This window comes from Meleagris gallopavo, chromosome 1, assembly GCF_000146605.3.
Source record: "Meleagris gallopavo isolate NT-WF06-2002-E0010 breed Aviagen turkey brand Nicholas breeding stock chromosome 1, Turkey_5.1, whole genome shotgun sequence".
Taxonomy (NCBI): Eukaryota; Metazoa; Chordata; class Aves; order Galliformes; family Phasianidae; genus Meleagris; species Meleagris gallopavo.
In genome coordinates this window covers 123,793,444-123,817,417 of record NC_015011.2, presented here as the reverse complement: position 1 = coordinate 123,817,417, position 23,974 = coordinate 123,793,444, and the positions used below count along the sequence as shown (strand labels likewise).

The window sequence follows — 23,974 nt, the reverse complement described above, 5'->3', positions numbered from 1 at the left end:
TTTTTTTTTTTTTTTAAATTTATATTGATCTCGAACATCTGAATCATTTACTGTTTCTTAATGAAGGTCATCCTGGTCTTTTCTCAGTGATTATTGAAGTTACTTTTTTTCACTCTATTTCCAAAGTTGCTTTGTAAGCATCATCTTTATTCCTCATTTGTTGTTTTGTTTTTGTTATCTTCTCCACATGATCTTGCCTGTTTCATGGAGCACCAAAATCAAGGAAAACCTCTAAAAGTCCCACCTTTAGTCCACTAAAAGTGCTCTCCCAAATCCCTAATTTCTTTTCAGTGCATCAACCACAACATCTGGAAGAAGCAGAACAGGCATCAAGTGTCATTTACCTAAACTACCTGATTAACTATTCTAATTTGCTGTCTTGAAGCTTATATCATAACAGGTGCAACTGAATTGGGGTGACACAGTATGGGCATAATGCTTGGTAAATGTGAAATAATACCTGAAAGAAAAAAGAGCATTTCTGGCTTGAACAGAAAACACAAAGCTGTTTATATCAAGCTTAAGAAAATTGACCTAATCGTAAGATACACATTTCTGCTACCAATATTTTAGGTAGGAAAATGTTTTCCTTGACAAACATGACAAAGCCTTTACACTATTTTCTTGTCTCAGTTTGCTCTGTGATGGTAGAACTAGATGGTTTTAGTGATCTTTTCCAACAGTAATGTTTCAGTGTTTATGTATGGCAGCAGAATTACTGCTACAGAGACCTTCCCTACTTAGAAAGGTGTGCTTTTTGAACCAGGTCTTCAGCTAGTATTTAATCAGAATTACTTTTGGACCTGCTTGTGTTGTTTTTCTGTTGTTGTTTTTGCATCAAGTTTATGAAGTTTCTAATGTTTTAAAACACTGCAGTTTCTTCACAGCAGGTGCTTGAAGTGTGAAAACTTGAATTGAGAGTTGACTAAAGTCACAAAACAAAGGAATTAAGGAATGTTGGGGAAATACAGTATATGAAACAAAATATTTCAAATTGTGTTGGAAGTAGCGTTAGATTGATGTGAACAGAACTGTTTCAAAAGGATTAACTAAAGCAGGAATAAAACTAAAAATGAGCTATTCTTTTTTTCTCTCTCTTTTTTTTTTTTTTCATAAGGGAAAATACCTCACTTGGTTTGCAAACTAAGGGGCAGGAATAGCTTCAGAATGGAAAGCGTAAGCCAAACTTTCTGGACACTAAATCAGTGAACCACTCCTTATGAAAAAATAACCTTAAAATTACAAACTTCGATTATTTGCATTACTTCACACATGACTGAACAGAGTTCACTCTCCAGAATGATTTTACATTAATTGAATGATAGAGATGAAGTAACCTGTCTTCAAAATAATTCTGAGCTCTCTTCACTTAAGTTCTATATACAGTGCAATTAAAATGAATTCGTTCCATTTACAGCCCCAGGAGACTCTTCTCTGATCTTGTTTTTGGTGAGAAGGATATTTTAGCACATCATAGCACCTCAGAAGGGTGAAGCTTGTTTTTCATTATGCCTGCCTTCCTTAATCTGGAAATAGGAAAGTGTCAAGGTTGTTTCCCTTTTCCATCACTTACTGTCAGTTGGAGTGTAGCTTAAGCTCTCTGTGTCCATATTCCATACCACTAAGGACGAGAAAATATTCCCATTGCTTTCCTAAAACTAGTGTTCTATTCAAACTCAAGTATTCATGCTGGCTGAAGAACTGCGAAATGAGGTTTGATTTTTGCATAAAAGTTTGTACTGGCAGACTGCTAAATTTCTCTGTAAAAATCTTAACCTTGAATATATCCATGTGAAAATAGATACTAGACAACTTCTAATAATTTTCTTAGGAATAAATGTATATGAGAGTTCTTGCTGGTTGTCTTTAAAATGACACTCTATGATATATCTTTTAGTGTTTATGTTTAATTCAGTATTTTGGGGAGGAAGGGAGGATGGGAGGACCCCATCAGGTCCCATGGACTTGTGGACCTTAGTACTGCCTAGGCGCTCACGCACGTCCTCTTTCCTGACTAAAGGAAAGTCTCCCATTCCCCAGACCCTCTCCCTAACCTCCAGGGTGTGGGAAACCTGCGGGAGAGCCTTTTCACTGAAGACGGAAGTAAAGAAGGCATTCAGTATCTCTGCCTTCTCAGCATCCCCCGTTACGAGAACCCCCCCCTCACTTAGTAAGGGGCCCACATTCTCCCTAGTTTTCCTTTCACTGTTAACATACTTGAAGAAGCCTGTTTTATTATCCTTTATCACTTTAGCTAGATTCAATTCCAGACGGGCTTTAGCCTTCCTCGTTGCCTCCCTGCAGGCCCTGACTACATTCCTATATTCTTCCCAAGTGGTCAGACCCTTTTTCCACATTTCATGGACCTTCTTCTTTCCTTTGTGCTTGCACATGAGCAAAATCAAAATCACCTCCCTTGCCTTGCTGGCCATGTTCTTTTTAATGCACCCAGGATACCATTGGCCTTCGTGGGCACATGGACACAACTGCTGGCATGTGGTCACCATGTTGTCCACCAGGAAACTTTGGTCCTTCTCTGCAGACAAGTTTAAACTTGTCTGAAATTATTTGCAGTAGTTGCTTTGAGTTGTCTTTGCATCTTTGTCTTGTATGTTTGCCGCAATGTCTGGAAAATAACTATATGAATCTTGCATACCTTTCACATCACTCAGGGTGATTGAATCCACTTTATGTCAGATAGGAATTATTGTCCTCAATTTTTAAAAGGACAGAAAGGACAGAAGACAAAATATAATTCTAAATAAATTTCTCTTTCGTTTTTGTCATCCTTAGCTAATGGGCTATGCATTGCTACATTCTTGAGTATGTTGCTCTCCTGTTTATTAGCTGTATCTCTTTCTAATTCCAGAGGAAAACTGGTACATGAAAAGGGCAAAAAATAGGTAGGAAATTACTAATAATTTTGTTTGTGCCAACATTATCTCCTGTCTTCATAATGATAATGACTGCTCTTTAAATGAACTGAAAATCACGTGGGCAATTCAACAAGTGAATACACTTTTCAGCCAAATCTTTAGCAATTGTCTGGGTTACATGCATCAGATTACTCAAAGTGTTTTTTTTTTCCCCTGGGCAAAATATGTTCTTTCATGTTCCTGTTAGCTGTAACTTCCAACTAGGAGGCATAAGGTTGCATTGGCACTTCTGATTTTGGAAACATAGTTTCTATACCCATTTGTGTGTATATGTATAAAGGAGTGGTCATTCTTTTTGGTAATGAAGAATTCAGGAAGATAATTCTTTGTCAGCTCCTACCACTTAGCAGATTATCTTGACTCATTAATAAATTTCAGTGGAACCTTTTCATTCCACTACAGTTGCTCATCAGCTCACTGTTGTTTTCCGTTTCATGTTTTTTAGCTCAGCTACTCTGTATTCTGCACAGTTCTTCATGCAAGGCTCTTCTAGCAACTATCTATTCTCGTAAATTAACATTATGTCTAGCATCCTAAGATGCCAGATAAATGTGTCTAAAGAATACAAATTTTGACTGAAAGAGTAAAGTTAAAAACTTTTGAACTCAACATATTTTTATTAGCTGTTCAAGGAATGTACATATTCATAAAAATAATATGTATGCTTTGTTTGTAGTAACCATATAGTATTCTCCATATGACATATATAGTTCTACAAAAGCTCAACAACCAAAACCTTTTTTAAATTGTTAAATTTTTGAAGAGTAGAATACATACATACGTGTGATATCTACTTTTATATAAGATTAGTAGAGAACCTACAACTTCTAAATTACTCCAGTGATATAGGAAGCAAAAAAAGGACTAAATCCAGCAATAACGACAGTTATCTGAAGAATATTTTCAAGTAAATTTGAACTTTAATCTGCTACTCTGTAGAAAAATTGAAGAGCTGGCTTTAGTTAGAATGTGAGAGCATACCTTGGCTACGGAGCTCACTTGAAATACAGGAAAAGACTGTGTGCAATTTGCATTTCTATGTACTGCTATGCCCAAAGGGTTATGAGCAAGTAAGTCTTAACTCAAGGAGAGACCAGCTCATCAATTTGCAATGAAGAACAGACTTGTTTAACTTGTTCTTCTACCAAAAGAAGAAACAAAATAATATGAACAAAGGAAAGCCCAGATCTACCTATCGTGGATGAAAAAAAAAAACAGTAAAAATAAAGTCCAGGCAATAACACAGAAATAGCTCTTGTTCATTTCAAGTCCTTATCAGAGAATAGGATATAGCCATCAATAGTTACACACAGAGCTAGTATTACAGAAATGACATCCATATCCATTGTGTCATGTCATCTTGGAAATATTAATATATTTTACTGAGACACTTTTATTTACCCTTCTGGCCTTTACACGTATAATGACGTTTTGGTTGTCTGTGTGATTATGAGAGAATAAATAGATGAAGGATAATTAAACTGAAGAGGAGTCTGTTAAGGAGATCAAATTCTTAGCAGTTATGTTCATAGCAGATTTGTGCAAACTAATTGCAACCTATTTTAACTTGAGACTATTTCTATGTACAACTTCTGTGACTTTTGCTTTTTTATGTGTGCAAAGGAAAGTGGTATTCTGAGGACTGAGCAAGTGAAACCCTTGTTCAATTAACTCAGCAGAAAAATGGACACTGAATAAAGAAGCTGTGATGCTCTGGGAAAGGATCTCAAAGGATGCTACAGACATCTAGCTTGACTTCTGTGTTTTGGAAGGACTGTTATACTGACTGTGTGGGAACCCTGACAATTTTACAGCTAGGCTCAGTGAAGAACAGAGATATAGTTGTCTTTAAATAATAAGAGAATCCAGATGGTTTGAAGAACAAAAGTATTGTTAATTATTGAGAGATTAATTTGATCCCTGCAGCTAGCTCTCTGACAAAATGAGATCAGCTGAGAGAAAGTGAGAGAGAACTCTCCATTGTTAAGATCCTTATACAGCTCATCAGCTTTACAGATTAGAAATCCAACAGCTCTTTATGTCTCCTATATTACACTGGCTTCTCTACACACACAGACACTGACAGGTGTGCGTTAGCTTTTATAATGCTTAGGCAGTGGGTAGTTAAACTCTGTGCTGGTGTTTTTCCAGCACCTCATGAAGTTCCAGGTCCTTTGAAACACTGCAGTACAATAGGTGATCATTGTTCTATTGTACAGTTGTACTTGCTCTGCCAAGGCTGTGTTTTGCACAATATAAGCATGGTGTTACATAGCAGCATGGCTGACAACCATCAGCTCTTCAAAAAACTAGCAATGTAATTCAGACATGATCTGGTGTCACATGTGTCTGTCTCCAATCACACACGTTTTGCAACATGACAGATGCTCTAAGTATAGGCAAGCCTGAAGAATATTTATTCTGTAAGGGAAAAAAAAATAGTACAACTTGCATGTTTCTGTTTTTTTTTCCCATGTCTTTGAACTTACTTATATGAACCTATTGCTATGTCTTAAAATAATTCACGAATTCTTAAATTTATGTTGCTGTATGTAAGCCCTTGAAATGGCCTGATGATACAATGTCCAACAACATAAGTGTTGATGGAAAATTCATTTTCGAAGTAATTTAGTAGAAGTGTTCTATCAAAGATACGGGTATGGTAAGACAGCCTGACCACAGAGCTCTTGTGTGCATTTTTTCTGCCCTTCTGTCAAGATGTTACAGTGCTCTGAATTGAATTCTCAAATGGAGTAAATATTGCTTGGTCTATAAAAGCTCATTAATAGCGATTTTGGCCTTTTCTGTTCTTCATTGTCCATCCTGACAGTCAAACACTTCTAAAGAGCCAGAAGAAATGCTTAGTACAGAATCACATAGCTTCCCAGAATATATATTTTAAATCTCAATAAATGAGAGGCATATTTCTGCTCTGGGCAATGTTCTGTGCATAAGTTCAAAGATGTCTGAGGGGGACTGTTACATTGTTGACCTCGACAGACTGGAGACTTAAGCAGTGAGGAACCTGATGAGCTTTAACAAGAGCAAGGATAGAGTCTTGCATCTGGGGAGGAACAATGGCATGCATCAGTTCAGGATAGGGAATGACCTGCTGTAGATCATAGAGTCATAGAATCATAGAATTACTCAGGTTGGAAAAGACCTTAAAGATCATTGAGTGCAACCACAACCTAACCATACTACCCTAACTCTAAAAACCCTCCACAAAATCATGTCCCTGAGTAAGAGATTAGCTCTGGACAACAGGTTCCCCATGAGCAGTGTGCCCTTGTGGCCAAGAAAGCCAATGATATCCTGCAATGCATTAAAAAAAGTGTGACCCAGCAGGTCAAGGGAGGTGATTCTCCCCCTTACTCTGCCCCAGTAAGGCCACGTTTAGAATACTGTGTCCAGTTCTGCACTCCCCACATTAAAAAAGACAAGAATCTCCTAGAAGCAGTCCATCAAAGGGCCACAAAAACAGGCCTGGAGCATCTCGCATATGGAGAAGAAAGGAAAGACTGAGTAACCTGGGTCTGTCCAGTCTGAGGAAAACAAAACTGAAGGGGGATCTGATTAATGTTTATATATATCTAAGGGAAGGTGAGAGGCAAATGAATGAGGCCAGGCTCTTCTCAGTGGTGCAGAGTGATAGGACAAGGAATAATGACCTAAAACTTGAACGTAGGAAGTTTTTGTACTAATATGTAGAACTTCCTTATGGTAAGGATGATAGAGCACTGGAACAGTGCAAGAACAGGTTATCCGGAGAGGTTGTGGAGACTCCTTCTATGGTGATACTCAGACCCACCTGGAGCCCTACCTGTGTGACCTGTTGCAGGGTACCTTCTTTAGCAAGAGGGTTGGACTCAGTGATCTCCTGAGGTCCCTTCCAACCCCTGCAATTTTGTGATTCTGTGATTATTATTAATTTTAATTGTGAGGAAACAACAAAGAGTTCAAATGCTAAATCAATCTTTCAGAATATTATTGGAAAAGGAGACAGAGAAATGCTCCCATCCTGTCCAGTCATGTCCTGTCCCTGCCTCCTAGTATGATTGAGCCATTGCTGCTGTTATAGTCAGAGCCTTCAGTACCTATTAAAGCCTGCCACACCTTATTGTCTGTGCCAGCAAGGTGCTCTTTGCTTTTAGAGCTGCTTCCCTTGTACTGATTCTCAAGCGGCATTCAGAGGATACTCCTAGACTAATGCAAATAATGACCATCACCCTCTGACCCTGATTTAAGTGCAGACTAAAAGAACTGGAAATCTCCATGTTCTATCATTGGATTGGTTCCTTAAGGTAAATTCTCTTACAATGCAAAAAATGCTGCAGGATAGAAGAAGCTGTAAAGAATCTTAAGGTCACTTATTTTCTTTTAAATTCATGCTATGAACTGGAACTGCAGTCTGTGGCTCTCTAATCCACTGAAACATTTATGCCTTTAAACCTTTCTTTAAACATTCAGTGTGATGTAGTTACTGCATGTGATGTACCAGTTCATTTCTGCCCTTCACATACCTTCAAATGTTTTCTATTCTAGTGAACAAGTGACTTGATTAATGAATATTAACCACCATTGCACATATAAATATTTAACAAGTTACAAAAGTAACAAAATTTCTGTGGACTTAAAAAATTCAGCAAAATACCACAGAGCTTTTCCCCCGGTATTTAAAATAAAGGAAGTGATACAAACACGTCTCTTATGAAGAAAAACTTGAGAGATCTGATGCTGTCCAACATGGAGAAGAGCAGACTGAGACAATTATAAATCTCTAATGGGCAGGAGTCAAGAGGATGGGGCCAGGCTCTGTTCAGTGGTGTGTAGCAGCAGAACAAGGGTCAGTGGGTACAATCTGGAAGAGTTCCATCTGAACATGAGAACAAAATTCTTTTTACTTTGAGGAGGATAGAGCACAGGAACAGGTTGCCCAGACATTGTGGTTTCTTCTTCTCTGGACATAATCAAAACCCTCCTGGATGTTTTCCTGTGTAGGGAATCTATTTTAGGAGGGGGTTGGACTCAGTTATTCCCAGAGATCCCTTCCAGTCCACAACATTCTGTGGTTCTGAGTGGTTCTTTGAAAAAAGTTTCAGCAATAGGGCATCAAGGAAAGTAACTAATGACTGTGTATTTCTGGTGGCTGTATATGCTCTGATGGATAGGCAGTCAGGCATCATACGTCTAAGCTGTTTACTATCCTACTTTTATTAAGAATGAAAAGCAGATTTTGACTCTAATTATTTCCTGGTCTTTTTCTGGCACATTCTTCCCCAACTGGAGAGGACTGTGCATTTCCTTTAAAATGCCTGTCTGTTCCCGTCTGCCTGATCTATTCTGTGATGCTTGAGGAGAGTAATAGCCATTGCTTGTTTATTCCTTCCCTGTTAAATATTTTTAGGTTCTCCAGTCTTCTATTCAAGATTGTTTCTTGAAGGAAATGACTAATATTTGCTTGTTCTTAGTACAGGAATTAATTCTTATCTTAATCAGTGAAAACACTGAATGAAGTTATTCTACTGCAGGCAGTTCAGTGTCTGTACACAGTGTATTAAGCAAAGTCAAAATTACCTATGTGAAAGATGTTTGGTTCCCAGTTTACAAAGCAATGTCTCACCTAAAACTTGAACTACTGTAATAGTTATATATTTTTGAAAAAGCATCTTGAAGCCTGAGACAGGATCTGTTATAGCAGTTCCTGTCATCACATTTAATAAAATGAGAATGTCTGTCTCAACATGTTTGCAAAGCAAGCAAGCATGTGGCAGTGTGATGGGTTAGTACCACAAGGAGATTAAAGGAGAAAAAGATAAAAAATGATTTTTTTTTATTAGTGAAATGAGAATCATTCATAGCTCAATGGTGTCTGGATATGGTCAAATGGCAAAAGTACATTTTAATATATCTTGAAGAAGACGGTGTAGTATCTTTGAAAATATGTAGCATTTCTTAGCATTGTTTACTTAAAAACTTGAAGTTCTTTTAAGTCGTCTGTAATTTAGTTAACTTCTTCTAAGGGACTGAAGTGATCATCGTTGTTTCATAAATTTGTGTAGCAAGAAAATCACCATGTTTTGCTTGATTTTGTTTTTCTCTTTCAGTATGTTGCAGTTCTTCTTTGTCAAAGATTGTATAGAGAGATTGATTTATTGTGGTGTAAATTAGAGTTTCATAAGTTGAAAGGATTTTCAGTTGGTCTTTTATCATTGATTGTTTTGTATTTGGAAACTGCAGGTGAATCTGTTTGGAAGGTCTTTTTCTTCACTCCAAAGTTCACTCCTGAGGATTCCAGTGGTTGCTATGACTCTCATGTTTGCTTTTGCTATGGAGGTTTCATCACACGCCATGATCCTCCACTGCTCTTCGATCTCTCCAGAGACCCTGAAGAGAAAGTCCCACTGACTCCAGAAACAGAGAGCCGGTTCTATGAAATTCTCAGTGTCATACAGCTAGCAGTAGATAACCACACCAGATCGCTTCAAATTGTCTCTGACCAGCTGTCCTGGAACAACCTTGTCTGGAAGCCATGGCTACAGCTGTGTTGCTCATCCTTCTTTCAGTTTTGCTACTGTGACTATGATTCAGAAAACAGCCTGCCAGAGGTGCATTCTGGTTAAACTTCTTTGTTTTCCTTCTCAGAACAAGAAGAATGTCTAGGTAGCTTTAGAAGAACTTGTTATATAGGATATACTATCTTTAGTACAATATTTCAGTAGAATTTCAGAAAATATGCCATGAGAAGAAGCTTAAAAAACATCTTCTCTGACTTAATAATACAATAAATGGTATAAAACAGGTTTTGCTGCCCTTATGTACCAAAGCATGCCTTTTCTAGAGATCATTTTTCACATCTTCAGCTTCAAAATTGTTCTTACACACTGAGGAATTTACTTATTGCTTTTGTCAACTACAGCCACTAAATGCACACTCAACAGTCCTTTTCAGTATTATCCACTGCGATTGGGACATTCTACCAAAAATTAATGAATAGAGATATAATGGTGAAAAGGTTCATGTAACTATAATTTGATAACTGATAAACAAGTAAAAGACAGATTCAACAAGTATCAGTGACATAAAATAGAATTATAGAATTGCTAAGGTTGGAAGAGACCTTAATGATCATCGAGTCCAACCAAAACCTAACCAAACTACCCTAACCCTATCAGCCCTCCACTAAATCATGTCCCTGAGCACCACATCCAAACAATTTTTAAACACATCCAGGGATGGTGACTCAACCACCTCCCTGGGGAGCCTATTCCAGTGCTTAACAACCCTTTCTGTAAAGAAGTGTTTCCTGATATCCAACCTAAACTTACCCTGGTGCAACTTAAGGCCATTTCCCCTCATCCTGTCACCTGTCACCAGTGAGAAGAGACCAACACCAAATAAGAAACAGACTGCCAAGAATCTAATGTTGTATGTGCCATAAAAATATAGAGAGCTATGTAGTGGGAGACCTTAGTCCACAATAAAATCATGCTCCCTCACTAGCATCATGTTTCATGGCATCATGATATGCACGCATGCATGTGTGCTTAAACATGTACCATAACTCTTCTGGAAAACATGCAAGCCAAATTCAGACTGTCTCACTTAACCCACAATCAAAACCAGATAAATCAATAAATAAATGTTTAATCCCTGAGGTAGACAAACCCTGACATTCATGACCCAATTGCTAAAATGAAATATTTGGTTCATGCTTAATATTGGTGTTCCAAATTTATATTATAACAAAAAATATACTATCTATTTACCGTACTTGTTCTTTCACTGATAAGTGAAGTGCGGCTCACAATTAATAATATTTGGTCTTGCTTTAAATACCTTTGCTGTTATTTAAGCTCCTTGAATGGGATCTACATTTTCTGAGAATAAACTTGGACTTGAACATTTACATTTTCTCAAAGCCAAATGTAACTGTCTCTGAGTTCTCAGTAAGGCCTTGGGAAATCTACAATACTTCAGGGCTAATTTCTGTATCCATTTTTATCTTCATCTTATTCAGTCACATTTTCTGTTCGCTCTATAGCTAGGCAAACTATTTTCTTTGGCAGATTGTACCAGAGCAGAACATATCAGCAAAATACTAAAATGATTTGATGCTTGATAATAGAAGGTGTCTTGCTTCTTATCAGAAAACACTAGTTAATTCCAACATTATGATATATTACAATCTGTTTGGTGGTATTAGCGCAACACTAATGCAAAAGGGATCTCAGTTGATAATAATGCAATAGCTTCAGCCAGCAGACATTGAGGTTGTGACCCATTTTTTGGGAGCTGCTGAAGCCTGTCATATAAAAATATATTGTGATATATGGTATATTTCTCTCTCTGTAAAATCTATTTTATTTGATTTTTCTCCTGCAATTTCCTGTCTTGGGAAATGTTGTACTCTTTCCTTGAAGTCCAATTTTTGATATTTCACCTTGTGTTTATGACTGGTTATCTTAAGTATGTGCTCTGTGATCTGTCTGCAGCAAAATCGTATGTGTTCTGATGTAGTTCAGATATTTCCCCAATAGCCTCTCAAGACTGTTTATATTGTATCTGGAAGGCTCTCAGGTGGCCATTCATGCAGCATAATTCCCTCCTTGCTTTATTTAAACACTGAATGTACAAGATAAATTTAGTAAGAAAGTTAAAATACAAATACTCCTCTGTAGTGTTCCCGACAGAAACTATGTATCCCAAATTCCTGGTCCCCATCTTCTAGTCAAACTGCTCATTAATGCTGCTCCCTCCATGCCTGCCCTTGTCAATGGTTTATGGGCTGCTTCGGCCTGGTTCAGTGACTGGTGGTGTGGAGGGATTTGCGAATCCGCACGTCCGGAAAGGGGAAACAGAGGACCTCAAATAATTAAGAACAGCAGCAATGATCTGAGGAGAAACAAACTAATTTACTAAATATGGTATCAAAATGCAAGATAACACACTATAATACAATATAATTAGAATTGAAGCTAATAAATCAAATATAATGAGAGAGTATCTGAAAAAATGTAGGCCTTACACTAGTGCTGAGGCGATGCATGTGGTCGGGACGAGCAGCAGGGAGGAGAGCTGAAGGAAAAAGGGGAGGTCTTGTGACCTTGCCAAGGGTTATATCTCCTCTCTGAACACAAAGTGTTCTGGGGTACGTAGTTCTTCTTCTCTTCCAGACAGGTGCCTGGACCTAGAGCATTAACTCTTTAAATCCCAGAGCACTAAATGATGTTGTCATGTGGAATGCTGATAACCAAAAATCATAAAACCATGACAGTCCTGCAGTGGAGGGAAGTCCAACTGCAGCCAGGATAGAGGATGCACTCTTCAGTTACTACAGCTCTCCTGCAGCTTTTGCAGTTTTTGCAAGCAAATATTCCTGATGAACCATAGGGGCAAATATATATGTTAGGTATGTAGCTGAAACTCAGGCAAAGCCTCACTGAATCTCTTTTGTTGCCACAGTTTCTAGGCTGTGACCTTTACAGGGACCTCAGTTTATATTGTTAAGGACATCCACACCTATTTTTCATCAGGAATATATTACGTTACTATTATATCTTTACTTTCTGCAGGCTCAAGAATTGTTTTTCCTCTCAGCATAGAAGCTGACCTGTGTTCCCTGACTGAGATACCAAAAATGATTATTTTTCTTCTGCTCTGATTTTCTTCTTGAATGAGTAGAGACTTTCTTTTATACCCTCTTTGGGTTTTGGTGCCATCTCTCTGATATCCTTTCTTAAAATCTTCAACCTCTCAAACACTTTTCCACTTATTTCTTTGCCACCAACTCCTCTTTTGCTTGTCATGTTGACCACAGCAGATATTTTGCCCAGATCTATCAGTAAGAAAAAGTGGTCTCTGTGAAAATAACTGATTTTTAGAGCACCTTGACTCAGCAAACCTTCTACTTATTTAACTTGCAGAAGAATTAACTTTGAAGTATAAAATCTAAGAAATTAAAGCACACCCTGAAAATAAAAGTTATTTCTTGTTTGTGCCACAAGCTTCATATTTACCAAAATTTAATTTAATATAGCTTTTAATATTTTGACAGAAGCAGTAAAATCTGAACTCCATTTTTACAATTGTTCCTTCAAGAAAGATTCTTTTAAAAATAAGACAGTATTTTTCATTGCAATGCTATTTCATTTAATGCCTAAAATAAACCTTCCCTGTGTTGAAAATGTGTTATATCTTCCAGTATTGTACCTTCTGTTCTAGAGATAGCATGTCAGATCATGGTAATTAAAATACTCTTGTTTATCTGCAAAATAAAATGAGAAGCATGGTATACCATTTTTATTATTTCATTGCCTGGTCTAGTATGGAAAGTTTTGTTTTTCATAGCAAGTTACTGATGGGATATATGTGAATCACAATGTATTAGCAAGGAAGACATAAGGAGAATATGCAACTGTTTTATTTAAGACTGGCTTTCAATCTATCATTTAACTATCATCTATATTGTAACATGGTGCCTGACAGTGGAATACATTAGTTTAAACTGGGAGTTCAGTTTCAGAGGAAAGTATATTCCTCTAGAGGGTTATTTAACAGTATCACATTGTAGTTTATCACAGAGTCCCTGTATGGCCCAGAGCAAGTCATTTAACTCTGTTTCTCAGCTCCTCATCTTTTCCTAAAGGATAACAGCTTTTCTGTAACTGCTAGGAATACTGAAAGAATAAGAAGTACTTAAAGTAGTAAGTTGGTAAAGGTGCACTTTCTGGTCACCTTCTCTATAAAGCGTATAATTTAAGAAATGGAAAACTAGGCTGTATAAAGGTATCCTTAAACTTCAGATGTGCATGTAGGCTCTGTGCTGACTATTTAACACATGTGGGGTTGGGGCCTGGAGCAGAGAGAGCAGATGGCTAAAAACGATGCACACGGAGAAAGATGTCAATCACTTATTTCTAATTACGTTTATTCTCAGTCTTTCAGCAGATATAGTACACCACATGGAATTACTTTAATATTTCTCCCTTGTGGACTGGATGTCACAGGTTCCCGGCTCTTTAAAAACTTGGATGTTCTGACTTGCCTTAAATTACTGTGAAAAAGAAAAAAAGAAAAAAGAAAAAATACAGTCTTCCGGAAAGAGAGTCTTTTCAGTTCAATGAAATCCAACTGAAAGTTCAAAGAGATTGAAGTGAATATGGTCCATATCCTCCACAGCTCAGTGAGAATCATCACTTGTCAGCAATAGCTTATCTAGCTTATCTCACATTGTAGTAATGTGAGATCTGGGTGTTCAAATGTGTGGACAATATAGAAGAATTTAACATAAGATATCATCCAATATAGGAAAACAATTGAGAAAGAAATAAAAAGAGAGCAAGCATAGCTGCACAAATGCAATGTTCTAATGCCATGTATGCTAGCACATCTCACACTGCCTTTTTTACTTCCTTATACTGATCAAATGGGAGAGTGCAATTGCTAAAGTATTTAATATATTGGTTACACTTTGTACAGCTGCTGCCATTAGGGGACATGTGTTGAAACTTTCTTTTATTAACTCTAATTAGGACATGCTAATTCTGTACATAAGACAGACATTTGCATTTTTTTGTTGTTGTTGTTGTTTGTTTCTCTTTCCTTTGGCCTTACCTGTACACTGACAGAAATGTGCTTCGAGGAGCTCACTTTCAAGTGTACTCATCTTGGATAAGTACAATGCAGGCAGAGAGGCTGTCTGTGTGCATGAGGAATCTGGCATAACAGAACTCCGTGCTGGGAGTCACTGGGGAGCAAATGTTGTTCTGAGGATTTCTCCAATCTGAAGACAGAGTTCTACTAGTTGCAAGTGAATTTAAGTCCATCAGGAACTGCGAGCAAGCAAAAAGAACAAAGGTGCGTTTGCGGCCAGCTGGTCCCTGTTGTGCCAGCCTGCCAAATGAAAACTTGCTGGAGGCCCATGGGTATGCACGATCCCATGCTCCTCCTTAGCCATCATTCAGGAGGTGATATCTTAATCTGAAGCTTCAGGGGGTGAGGGAGCAGCAATCATACTTTCTGTTCCTGGGAAGGGTAGGAGACCAGAGCCGGACTCCGGGGCCTTCCAGCCTCACTAACTGCTACAGCTGCAGATAACTCAAGGAGTGCTAAGAACACCAATAGAGCACATGGCTTTTCCAAATCATTTTGATGTTCTCGGTAGTTTTTATTTGCATTGAAAGCAACAAGAATCTTCCTAGATCTTCATCTACACAGCAAATAAGAGATGTTACAAGTTGTTCTTGAGACTATCCACAGCAGCTATAGTCTGCCAGCTCAGCACTCAGAGTAATGAGCGTGCACCAACAAAAGCTTCAGTCACTGAAATTTTTCTGTGCTCATGGAAAGAACTGAATTCCAGCCTTCCACTGAAGCTTGCACTACACTAGCTTGTTCAATTATCTTATGGTCATATCTAATTTTAGTTAAAGTTATCACACAGTGCAGACCTTGAGTGATCTATATTGTAGTGCTTATACAGCATCCTCTGAACACTTGGAAAGCATTTATTTAATATTAATCATGCTAGCTTCCCTGGGTAGAAAAATATGAGTCTTATCTATAAAAGAGTTGTGCCATAGGTATTTCCCTTTAAAAGGAAAACTGCATTTGAAATGCTTATATGCCCAACTCAGTTACAAAAATAACCCATTCAACAATATTTTTTCTACAGTTGTCAACTAATAAAGCTTTTTTATATGGATAATATTTTATTGTACTTGATTTATGTGAAAAAGCTTGTGAAGTACTTGAAATTATAAGGCAGAGCTCTTTATTTTGACACTTAAGAGAATTTCATATGAATTTGCTCTGTGTAGCACTGTTTACCACAAAAGATTAGAGACGAAGCATCTCAAAAGCCTTACAAACTCAGGTTGGGCATAAGAATATCTTCAGTTCACTATGGTCATTGTTGCTCTCAAGAGAAACCAAGTTCTGAAGGAAAACAAAAAACAACTTTTAAAAATGACTTGCCTGTCATACTGATAAAAAAGATTACAAGATGCTTGTACCATGTGTGAAAAAAATAAACAATTTATCTTTTGCACAATGCCATCTCTTATCAAATGAATAAAGTAATTTGATTTAGAAAAGTGTTCTGATTGATTTGCAGTTGCCAATCTTATGTGATCATATGCAATACATTGGGAAGCAGCTGAGTAATGCTACCATTAAGATAACTGTTTAATCTCCAGAGATATTGTTCGAATAGGAATTTTAGATCCTAATACAGTGTCTGATATATATATAAGAAACACATTCATCCGGAGACATCTCTCACCAGGCTTTTTAAAAACAGATTATGCAGCAAAAGAATTTGCTTGGGGCCGCATCCTTCTCTCCTATGATACTTAATAAAAATAAAGGGAAATCCTGCTTGATAACAAGTTTTATGCCATTGAATGACAAGTGTCTTTGATGGTCTTTCAGCAAAATTTGGTAGTGAGAGGCCATCCCTAGCAGCTAGATGGTATTCTGCCCTTTCTGGAAATTAATGATAATGAAGTGTTTAGCTAGAATTCAAGCAGTGACATTAATGAGCACTATGTGAAAGCTGCAGATTAACAGTTGTGGTTATCAGTTTCTAAGCACTCAGTACCAGGCTACATAAATGGATGCCATATTCACACATTAAGCCTGGGCTCAGTTTTAAATCTTTCTTGGGTTTCTCCATTTTGTCCAGACCAGTACTGGGGAACACAGTTCAATTGCTTGGCAAGATTCATAGAGGTAAACGTTTTCTTTGTTTGAAGGGAGGTTGTTACACAGTTTGATGTGACTGTTCATTAAAATCTAGATAATGGCCTTAACCTGTGAAGGCCAAAGTCTAGATCATAATAGATAAACATTTTGATTTTACATTGTAACAACCTCCTTTCATGGAAAGAAGAGGTTTTCATCCATGAAACTGTCTGAGGTAAAGCTGCAGATGGGTAGAAATGCTGTAAGAGACTTCTGAGGAACTGTGCTTGACTATTGCCACAGTTCCTCATAGGTGCTAAAAACAATGCAAACTTGAATAGAATTTTGCTAATCGTTGAAATCTTGCCACAGGTAACCCTTTGTCAGTTATTGTAGAGAGGCATTTGCCCTCTACCATAAGCCATGGCTCCTTTTATACAACTGATTCTCAGGGTACAAACCTTTAGATTTTCCAAAAGGAACTTTTGTAGTAGTTGCACTAGCCTGAGAAAGCTGGAAGAACAGATAATTTGGAAAGAGGTAAACAAGAGGATGTGGAGTATATTCATAAAATGAGGTCTCTGACACAAAACATGGGCCCCAGACAATTTCGTTCCAGCATGTCTAGCCTCACAGTGATGCAGGAGAAAGTACGGAATCAATAGCTAAAAATGGACCACCAATGATGACATGCCTAATTTAAAAATAAACATAATAATAATAATAATAATAAAATAAAAAAAAAGAGACTGTGGATTTCATCAGAGAATGCATCGGCAAGCCAGATTAGAGGAGGCACACAAATTATCAGGAGAATAGGAGAACAAGGGATGAACTCAAGAGTGGTGAAGGTATACAGATTGGGAATGAAGAATATCACCCATCTTTCTGTTAATACTGTGCCAATGGGTAGCAAACAATCATAAATGCAGAGAATCGAGAAGAGGATGATACTCTCTAGAGGTAAGGACACTCGATTAGGTGGTGTTGACAGCCTTGCTACAAAACTTCAAGACTGATTAAATACTTTTAATCACATGAAGTACACAGATCACCTCTAGTGCAGAAAGAGACATACCTTAGGGCTATGAAGTCACTTTATCTTACTTGTTCCCTGATCTGATGAATCTAGGATCCTCTCCTACAGAGTGGCAAAGCTTTTATAGGAAAGGATGAAGTTATTGTGAATCTCCTTTCCCACCCTCTTTTCACACCCAGACAGCTGCTTTGTTTATATTTCACATCCCATCTAGGAAAGAGTCCAGGAAGGAAGGCTCGGAGGAATGATCTCTTTTACTTGATGTCAGAATTTGCAGGAAATCTGTGCTTGTGCAGGAAAAAATCTCATCTTTGCATTATCAAGTATGCTTTGAAAGTAGGATCAGAGTCCGCAGATACTGTGGGAAAATGTATTTCCATAAAGATTCAGAAGTCAGTATAGGTAGAAATATAGTTCCAGGTCTCAGGTTTATCTTACTTAGTTTTGTATGCTCACAGTGAATATAGCTAGAGCTGAGCTAGCTTCCATTTTACCCAGGAGAGAGGAAAACAAGATATGTCTAATGTAACTTATGACTACTCTCTGAAGAGATCAGTTATGCCTAAGAATTATTCTTTATTGCTTTTCCATTTATTAAAAAAAAAAAAAAAGAAAAAAGAAAGAAGCATGAGATAACCAGCACAACCTGCATAAACCTCAATACATTTATGTTTAGGCAGCTGAATCTCACTTTGGTCTCCTGGACTCTTTAAAATCTTATTACAAAGTAAGAATGATTTCAAGGTTGTTCAAAGGAAGTTTTTCACAATCAGAATTCTGCAACTAAATGCCAAAAGCTTCTTTTATCCCTTGCTTACTTGTTTGTTGGTTTGCTCCTTCTTGTTTGTTCATTTGTTTTTTCATCTGATCCTCAGTTCTTTTAGTCTCCACCATGCTCTGCAAATCAGTGAAGAAAGATCCTAATGAAATTATTTAAAAGAAGTGTCATCATTATACAGGTCAAGCAATTTGTTTTTAAGGTCATATTAATCATTTTGTATGCCAGCATTTTAATTATTGTACAAGGATGAGATATTTTTAATTACAATAGAGTTTTGCCAACAGTAAGTTAAGATCTTTTCCAATTTACATTTTCTTACAATTTCTGTTAACATCAATTATAATTTTGTTGAATGAGCTGGACTTGAACAATACTGCTCAAGTTCTGGAAAAAGTCATGACATTTAATATGCAGCAGTCAATCTCTAATATAGTGTGTGCATATCTGTGGTGTTAAAAGAGCTCACACTTTTACCTTATGTCTTCCATCTTCTAGTATCTCCAGAAATATTTATTTGCCAAGCAAATAAATAAAGTGCTTGAGTTATGCATGTAAAATTATTTTAGGTCTCCATCTGCTAGGTATTTTTTCCAATTTGTTTCTAAAGTTACAAATGTTTAGCCTGAATTATATTGGGTATAAAACTAGTTACAATGCCTTAATGGATAAAATTTCTTAATAATCTGTATTATCACAAGACTGAGTACATATCCAGTGTGATTATGAGTAGAAAGTTTTTAGTTGAGCAAGATATTTGAAGATGTGCTTTACCATTCCACTGTACTCAGGAGCTTTGCTGAGTGAGATTCTTCACCAACAGAAGATGCACAGACTGATCTGTGCATAACTTTTCATTCCTGACTGTCTTGATATCTTCAATTTACTTCAGAATTCACAAGCTGTATATGGTTTAAGTGGTAGGTGTTTCCAGCCTTTCCCTTTCCATAGTTTCAGGTTTTGTCTGCATGGTATTTAAATCTACCTTCCAGCCTTTCTCTTTGTTGGAAATATAATAAAAGCTAATATTTTTTTACTGAGTTCAACAGCCAATTCCTTCTGTTACTAGGATACTATTTACCATAACGATCATGATGTAGAATGTACTGGCTAAAAATAAAAAATAACAGAACAATGAAAGGCTTTCATAAAGGATAAATCCAATGGCACAAAGGTCAAATACTATCCAGCTATAAAATATACTTTTTTGCATGGGTCACAAGAAGTACCACTGAATCTGTTAAATTCCACTGTCAAAAACCGAGGAAAACAAATATTTAAATGAGAGCTGAAAAGCGTTTTTCATGCAGAGTTTGAAACTACTTTGAAAGAGCATTAGCTACTTTCACATTGACTTATGGCTCCATAGAAATAAAATACTGCTGGCAGGACAGGAAATAAGCTAAATGATAGAGAAACTGATGCAGAAATCAGGTACATAAATTAAATAAATAATCAGAAAGAGACAAAATAAAATAAAATAAAATAAAACATATGCCAGTTCTTCCAACCTTCATAAGCAGAACAATAAGAAAAACATGAAATTAAAAATTCTAAAGCAGAATAAGAAAATGTTTACAATTATTGCTGTGTGTTGTGCATTAGAAAAAAATATTTCTCTTTGAAATGAATAGAGAAAGACAGGTGCCTATAGTCTTAAACTTGTACGGAAATTATCTGTAAAATTTAGAGATCTATGAGATATCTATAAACGACTACTTTTCATGTATATCTTTAGTTCAGAAATGTAAATTAAAAAATTCTTTTTGCAGGCTGCTAGTGGAAGGTCATTCCTGTGTTAATTGTAAGCAACAAGATTGACCAAATAGATTCCCCCACTCTCAGATGTGCTGAAACAGAAGGTCTCAAGGGTAGTTTCAGAAAAATTCACAATCAGTTTTGAGGTCCCACTGGATTTGGGACAAAGGATAACTTCCTGGATCATCAAGAGCTTGTATAGTCTTTGACTATTCCTTAAATGAAAGAAATGCTTAAATTTGATTTCATCAAGCTATAGTGGTCAGTATTATAATAGGCTAATAGTGTTATAATTGACAAACAAAATACATTCGGGTGCAGATACGCCTTCATTTAATAGAGTTGATGATTGAGATGAAAAAAGTACTCATTACTTCACCTACATGAAAAATATTTTATGTTTGGATAAGTGGCTATTTGAATTTTCTTCTATATTTATCTGAATGGAAGACATTAACAGTAACAGATTCAGATTTTATGAACTCACTGCTCTGATCTAGGACTGAAAATAAATTATATGCATCTTTTTGTAATTTTGTTTAAAAAAACATCTGTGCTTAGGGACACGGACTTTTGTCTTGATATGAATAACTAAGTCAGTAAGCCCATTTTCTAATTTATCCCTCCCTCTTTAACCTTGTTCTTTGTTTACTTTCATTCCAATGCAACATCACAACCCTAAGCACCTTTGAAAAATGTAATTTTGTAAGATTCTGAAGACTACTAAAAAAGAACTTCTGAAGAGAATAGTAAATAACTTTGCTTAGCAACATAAATTAACCCTTGTTTGGTTCTGTGCTATAAAAGTTGAATTGCAAAACAGTAGTCAGGTTAGCTTACTAAAAAAGCTAATTCTGTTATTCCTCAATTATGCTGAAATCTAAGTACAGCTCTAACAAAAAATGAGGTACATTAACAAAATATCTGACATACCTGTAGCACACAAGATTTTTTCTCATGAATGCTGTAAGCATACACTTTGCTCTGTATTTTTATGAATTACTGTCACTGTAGCTTCTATAGAGCACAGACAAGTAAGGAGACAAAATTTATCAAAGAAGCAATAGATCCAAAGGAAGATACACATTTTCTTTGACAGAAACAAAACATAACTGTCTAACTTAATGTTTGTTCCAGCATCTAACAGTTCTTAATTCAAAGGATATATATAAATAAAAAAGGGATATTCCATAAGGCAAGAATGAATGTAGGTATTTCTAAACCTTTATTGTGGGAATCTTTTTTGATCTTTTTTGGAATGTAAAATAGTGGAAAAAGTTCAGAGTTTAAGCCACATACTCTCCATTCTTATGCATTATTAACTGTTTTAACAAAAGTAGCATGTACATGTCAACATCTATTAGAACAATTGAAGCATGTTAATCTGTTTAAGGACTGTCATATCATGAAGCCTACCCAAAGCAAATGATTGTTTAGAAGAGATAATTTGCAATTTTTAGTGGGCTGTTTACAAGTTCCACTAATCATCTTAGATGAAAATCATGCCTAATGATTACATCCCCCAACAATGGTTATTTTGTCCATGTTTCAATATTAATTTGCTTTTTATTATTCCTAATAGAAATTAATTGGAATAAATGTGTTTCAAACAGTTTAGAAGTCAATAACCTGATTTTTGCCAAACAATTAATTTCAATTTCACAGAAATGTCTCTCCATATTTTTCACCTGGTTTTGCCCTGTGGTCTCATTTTGCAATGTATGAAAATCATTATCCGCTCATAAACTCTGGTTGTAAAAAGCTAGAGTATAGCAAAAATAATTTATTCAAATTTTATGTAAAAATAAAGAAACAAAAAAATAAAAAGTCATAAACACGATAGTTGTTAAGATGTAAATGATTCATAACTCACCGATTAACAGTCACATACCACTGACTATGCTGAGCACACTGTGTGTGGTAAGAAGATATGGTGATTCGAAAAGTAGTTATAACGCTTACAGAAAATACATTGTCAGTTAACCACATAGCCCATAGGACTTAGTCTAGCATTAGATATAGGACTCCTAAGTCCTTATCAGCAGGGCTGCTAGCAAAGATTACTTCTCCCAGCCTGTACACATATTTGGGATTACCCCAATCTAAGTGCAACACCTTGCACTTTGCTTTGTTGAACCTCATTAGGTTCACAAGAGCCCACCTTTCTAGTTTATTAAGATCCCTCTGGGTGGCATCCCTTCCTTCTGCTGTATTAACTGTACTGCTCAGCTTGGTGTCATGAGCAAACTTGCTGTGCATGCACTCCACTCAATCCCATCATCTACGTCATTGATAAAGATGATAAAGAGTATCAGTCCCAAGATGGACCCCTAGGGGACACCACCTGTTACCGACCTCCACCTCTACACAGAGCCACTGACCCCAACACTTTGGCTGCAACTTTCCAGCTAATTCCTTATCCACCAAATAGTTCACCCTTCAAATCCATATATCTCCAATTGAGAGATAAGAATATTGTGAGGGACTATGTAAAAGACCTTCTAGAAATTCAGGTAGATGACATAACTTACCTCCCTTTGTCCACTGATGCCATCTCTCCATATAGAAGAACACCAGATTGGTCAGGCATGACCTTTCTTTGGTGAAACCATGCTGGCTGTCTCAGATCACTCACTTGTCCCTCATAAGACATGTCTTAACATGTCTTCCAGGAGGATCTATTCCATGATCTTCCCAGGCACGGAGGTGAGAATCATTGACCTATAGTTCCCCAGATCCTCCTTCCTCCATTTATTGTGAGTGATGTTTCCCTTTTTCCAGTCCCCAGGGACTTTGCCCAATAGCCATGATTTTTCAAGTATGATGGGGAGCATCTTGGCCACCACATCAGAAAGCTCCCTTAGGACCTTGGGATGCGTATCACCTGACCTTGTGGACTTTTACACATTCAGCCTCGTGAGACAATCTCAGACTTGTTCTGCCCTTACAGTGAAGGGAAGTTTGCTTCCTCTGTTCCCATCTGAGGTTCAGGTTCAGGGATGTAAGGTTCATGGATGTGAGAATCCTGGCTGCCAGTGAAGTCTGAGGCAAAGAACTCATTGAATACCTCAGACTTCTGCTGTAGCCAGTTATCCTTTCCCATTTAGCGGAGGAGTAACATTCTCTTTGGCCTATCTCTTCTAATCTTTGTACCTGTGGAAACCCATCTTGTTGTTTTTAACATCCCTCACTGAGCACACAAGTTCTGTGCCTTGGCATTCCTAATCCCATCTCTGCAAGTCTGGACAGCATCACTGCATTCTTCCCAGGTGACACACCCTTGCTTCCGCTGTCTGTACTTGCCCTTCTTTTCCCTCATTTTGACCAACAGGCCTTGCCAAACCATGCCTGTTTCCTGCCTTCCCTGCCTGCTTTCTTATTCTGAGACATGGAGAGCTCTTGCACTCTCAGAAAGGCATCCTTAAAGAGGAGCCAGCTTTGTTCCACTCCTTTGTCTCTAAGGACATCTTCACAGAAGATTCATTCATAATCCTTAAGCAACATAAAGTTTGCCCTTACTGCATTTATAACGATATGAGTAACACCAGTGGTGAAGCATGCACAGACTATTGCAAAGGAATGTGCTGGACAGGGATTATAGTTCTTCTTATCCATTTCCTTCTTCCTGCAGCACAGCAGTCATCTCACTAAAAGTTACTGCAGCAGCTGGCAGAAACATTTAGTCACATGATGGTGTTCTCAAAATATTTGGCCGGATCTGCAAACCTGATCATTCAAATGCAGTAATTATTTGAGTATGATAAAGGTAGATGTACT

At 37.1% G+C, this 23,974-nt stretch overlaps 1 protein-coding gene across 8 annotated transcripts in view; it reads left to right on the top strand.

The window, feature by feature from the left end:
* Positions 1-23,974, top strand: part of STS (steroid sulfatase) — a 128,116-nt gene that overhangs the window by 98,023 nt on the left and 6,119 nt on the right. For 6 of the 8 annotated variants that reach the window (XM_019622460.2, XM_010726833.3, XM_010726842.3 and 3 more), the window contains one exon: positions 9,177-10,108. The exons of 1 other annotated variant lie outside the window; for it this stretch is intronic. In XM_019622460.2, the coding sequence (XP_019478005.1) occupies positions 9,177-9,559 (383 nt within the window). In that variant the 3' untranslated portion in view covers positions 9,560-10,108. Of the gene's footprint in view, positions 1-9,176; positions 10,109-14,566; positions 16,034-23,974 lie in introns of those variants that run through there. One more of the 8 variants, XM_010726880.3, reaches the window with a different exon arrangement.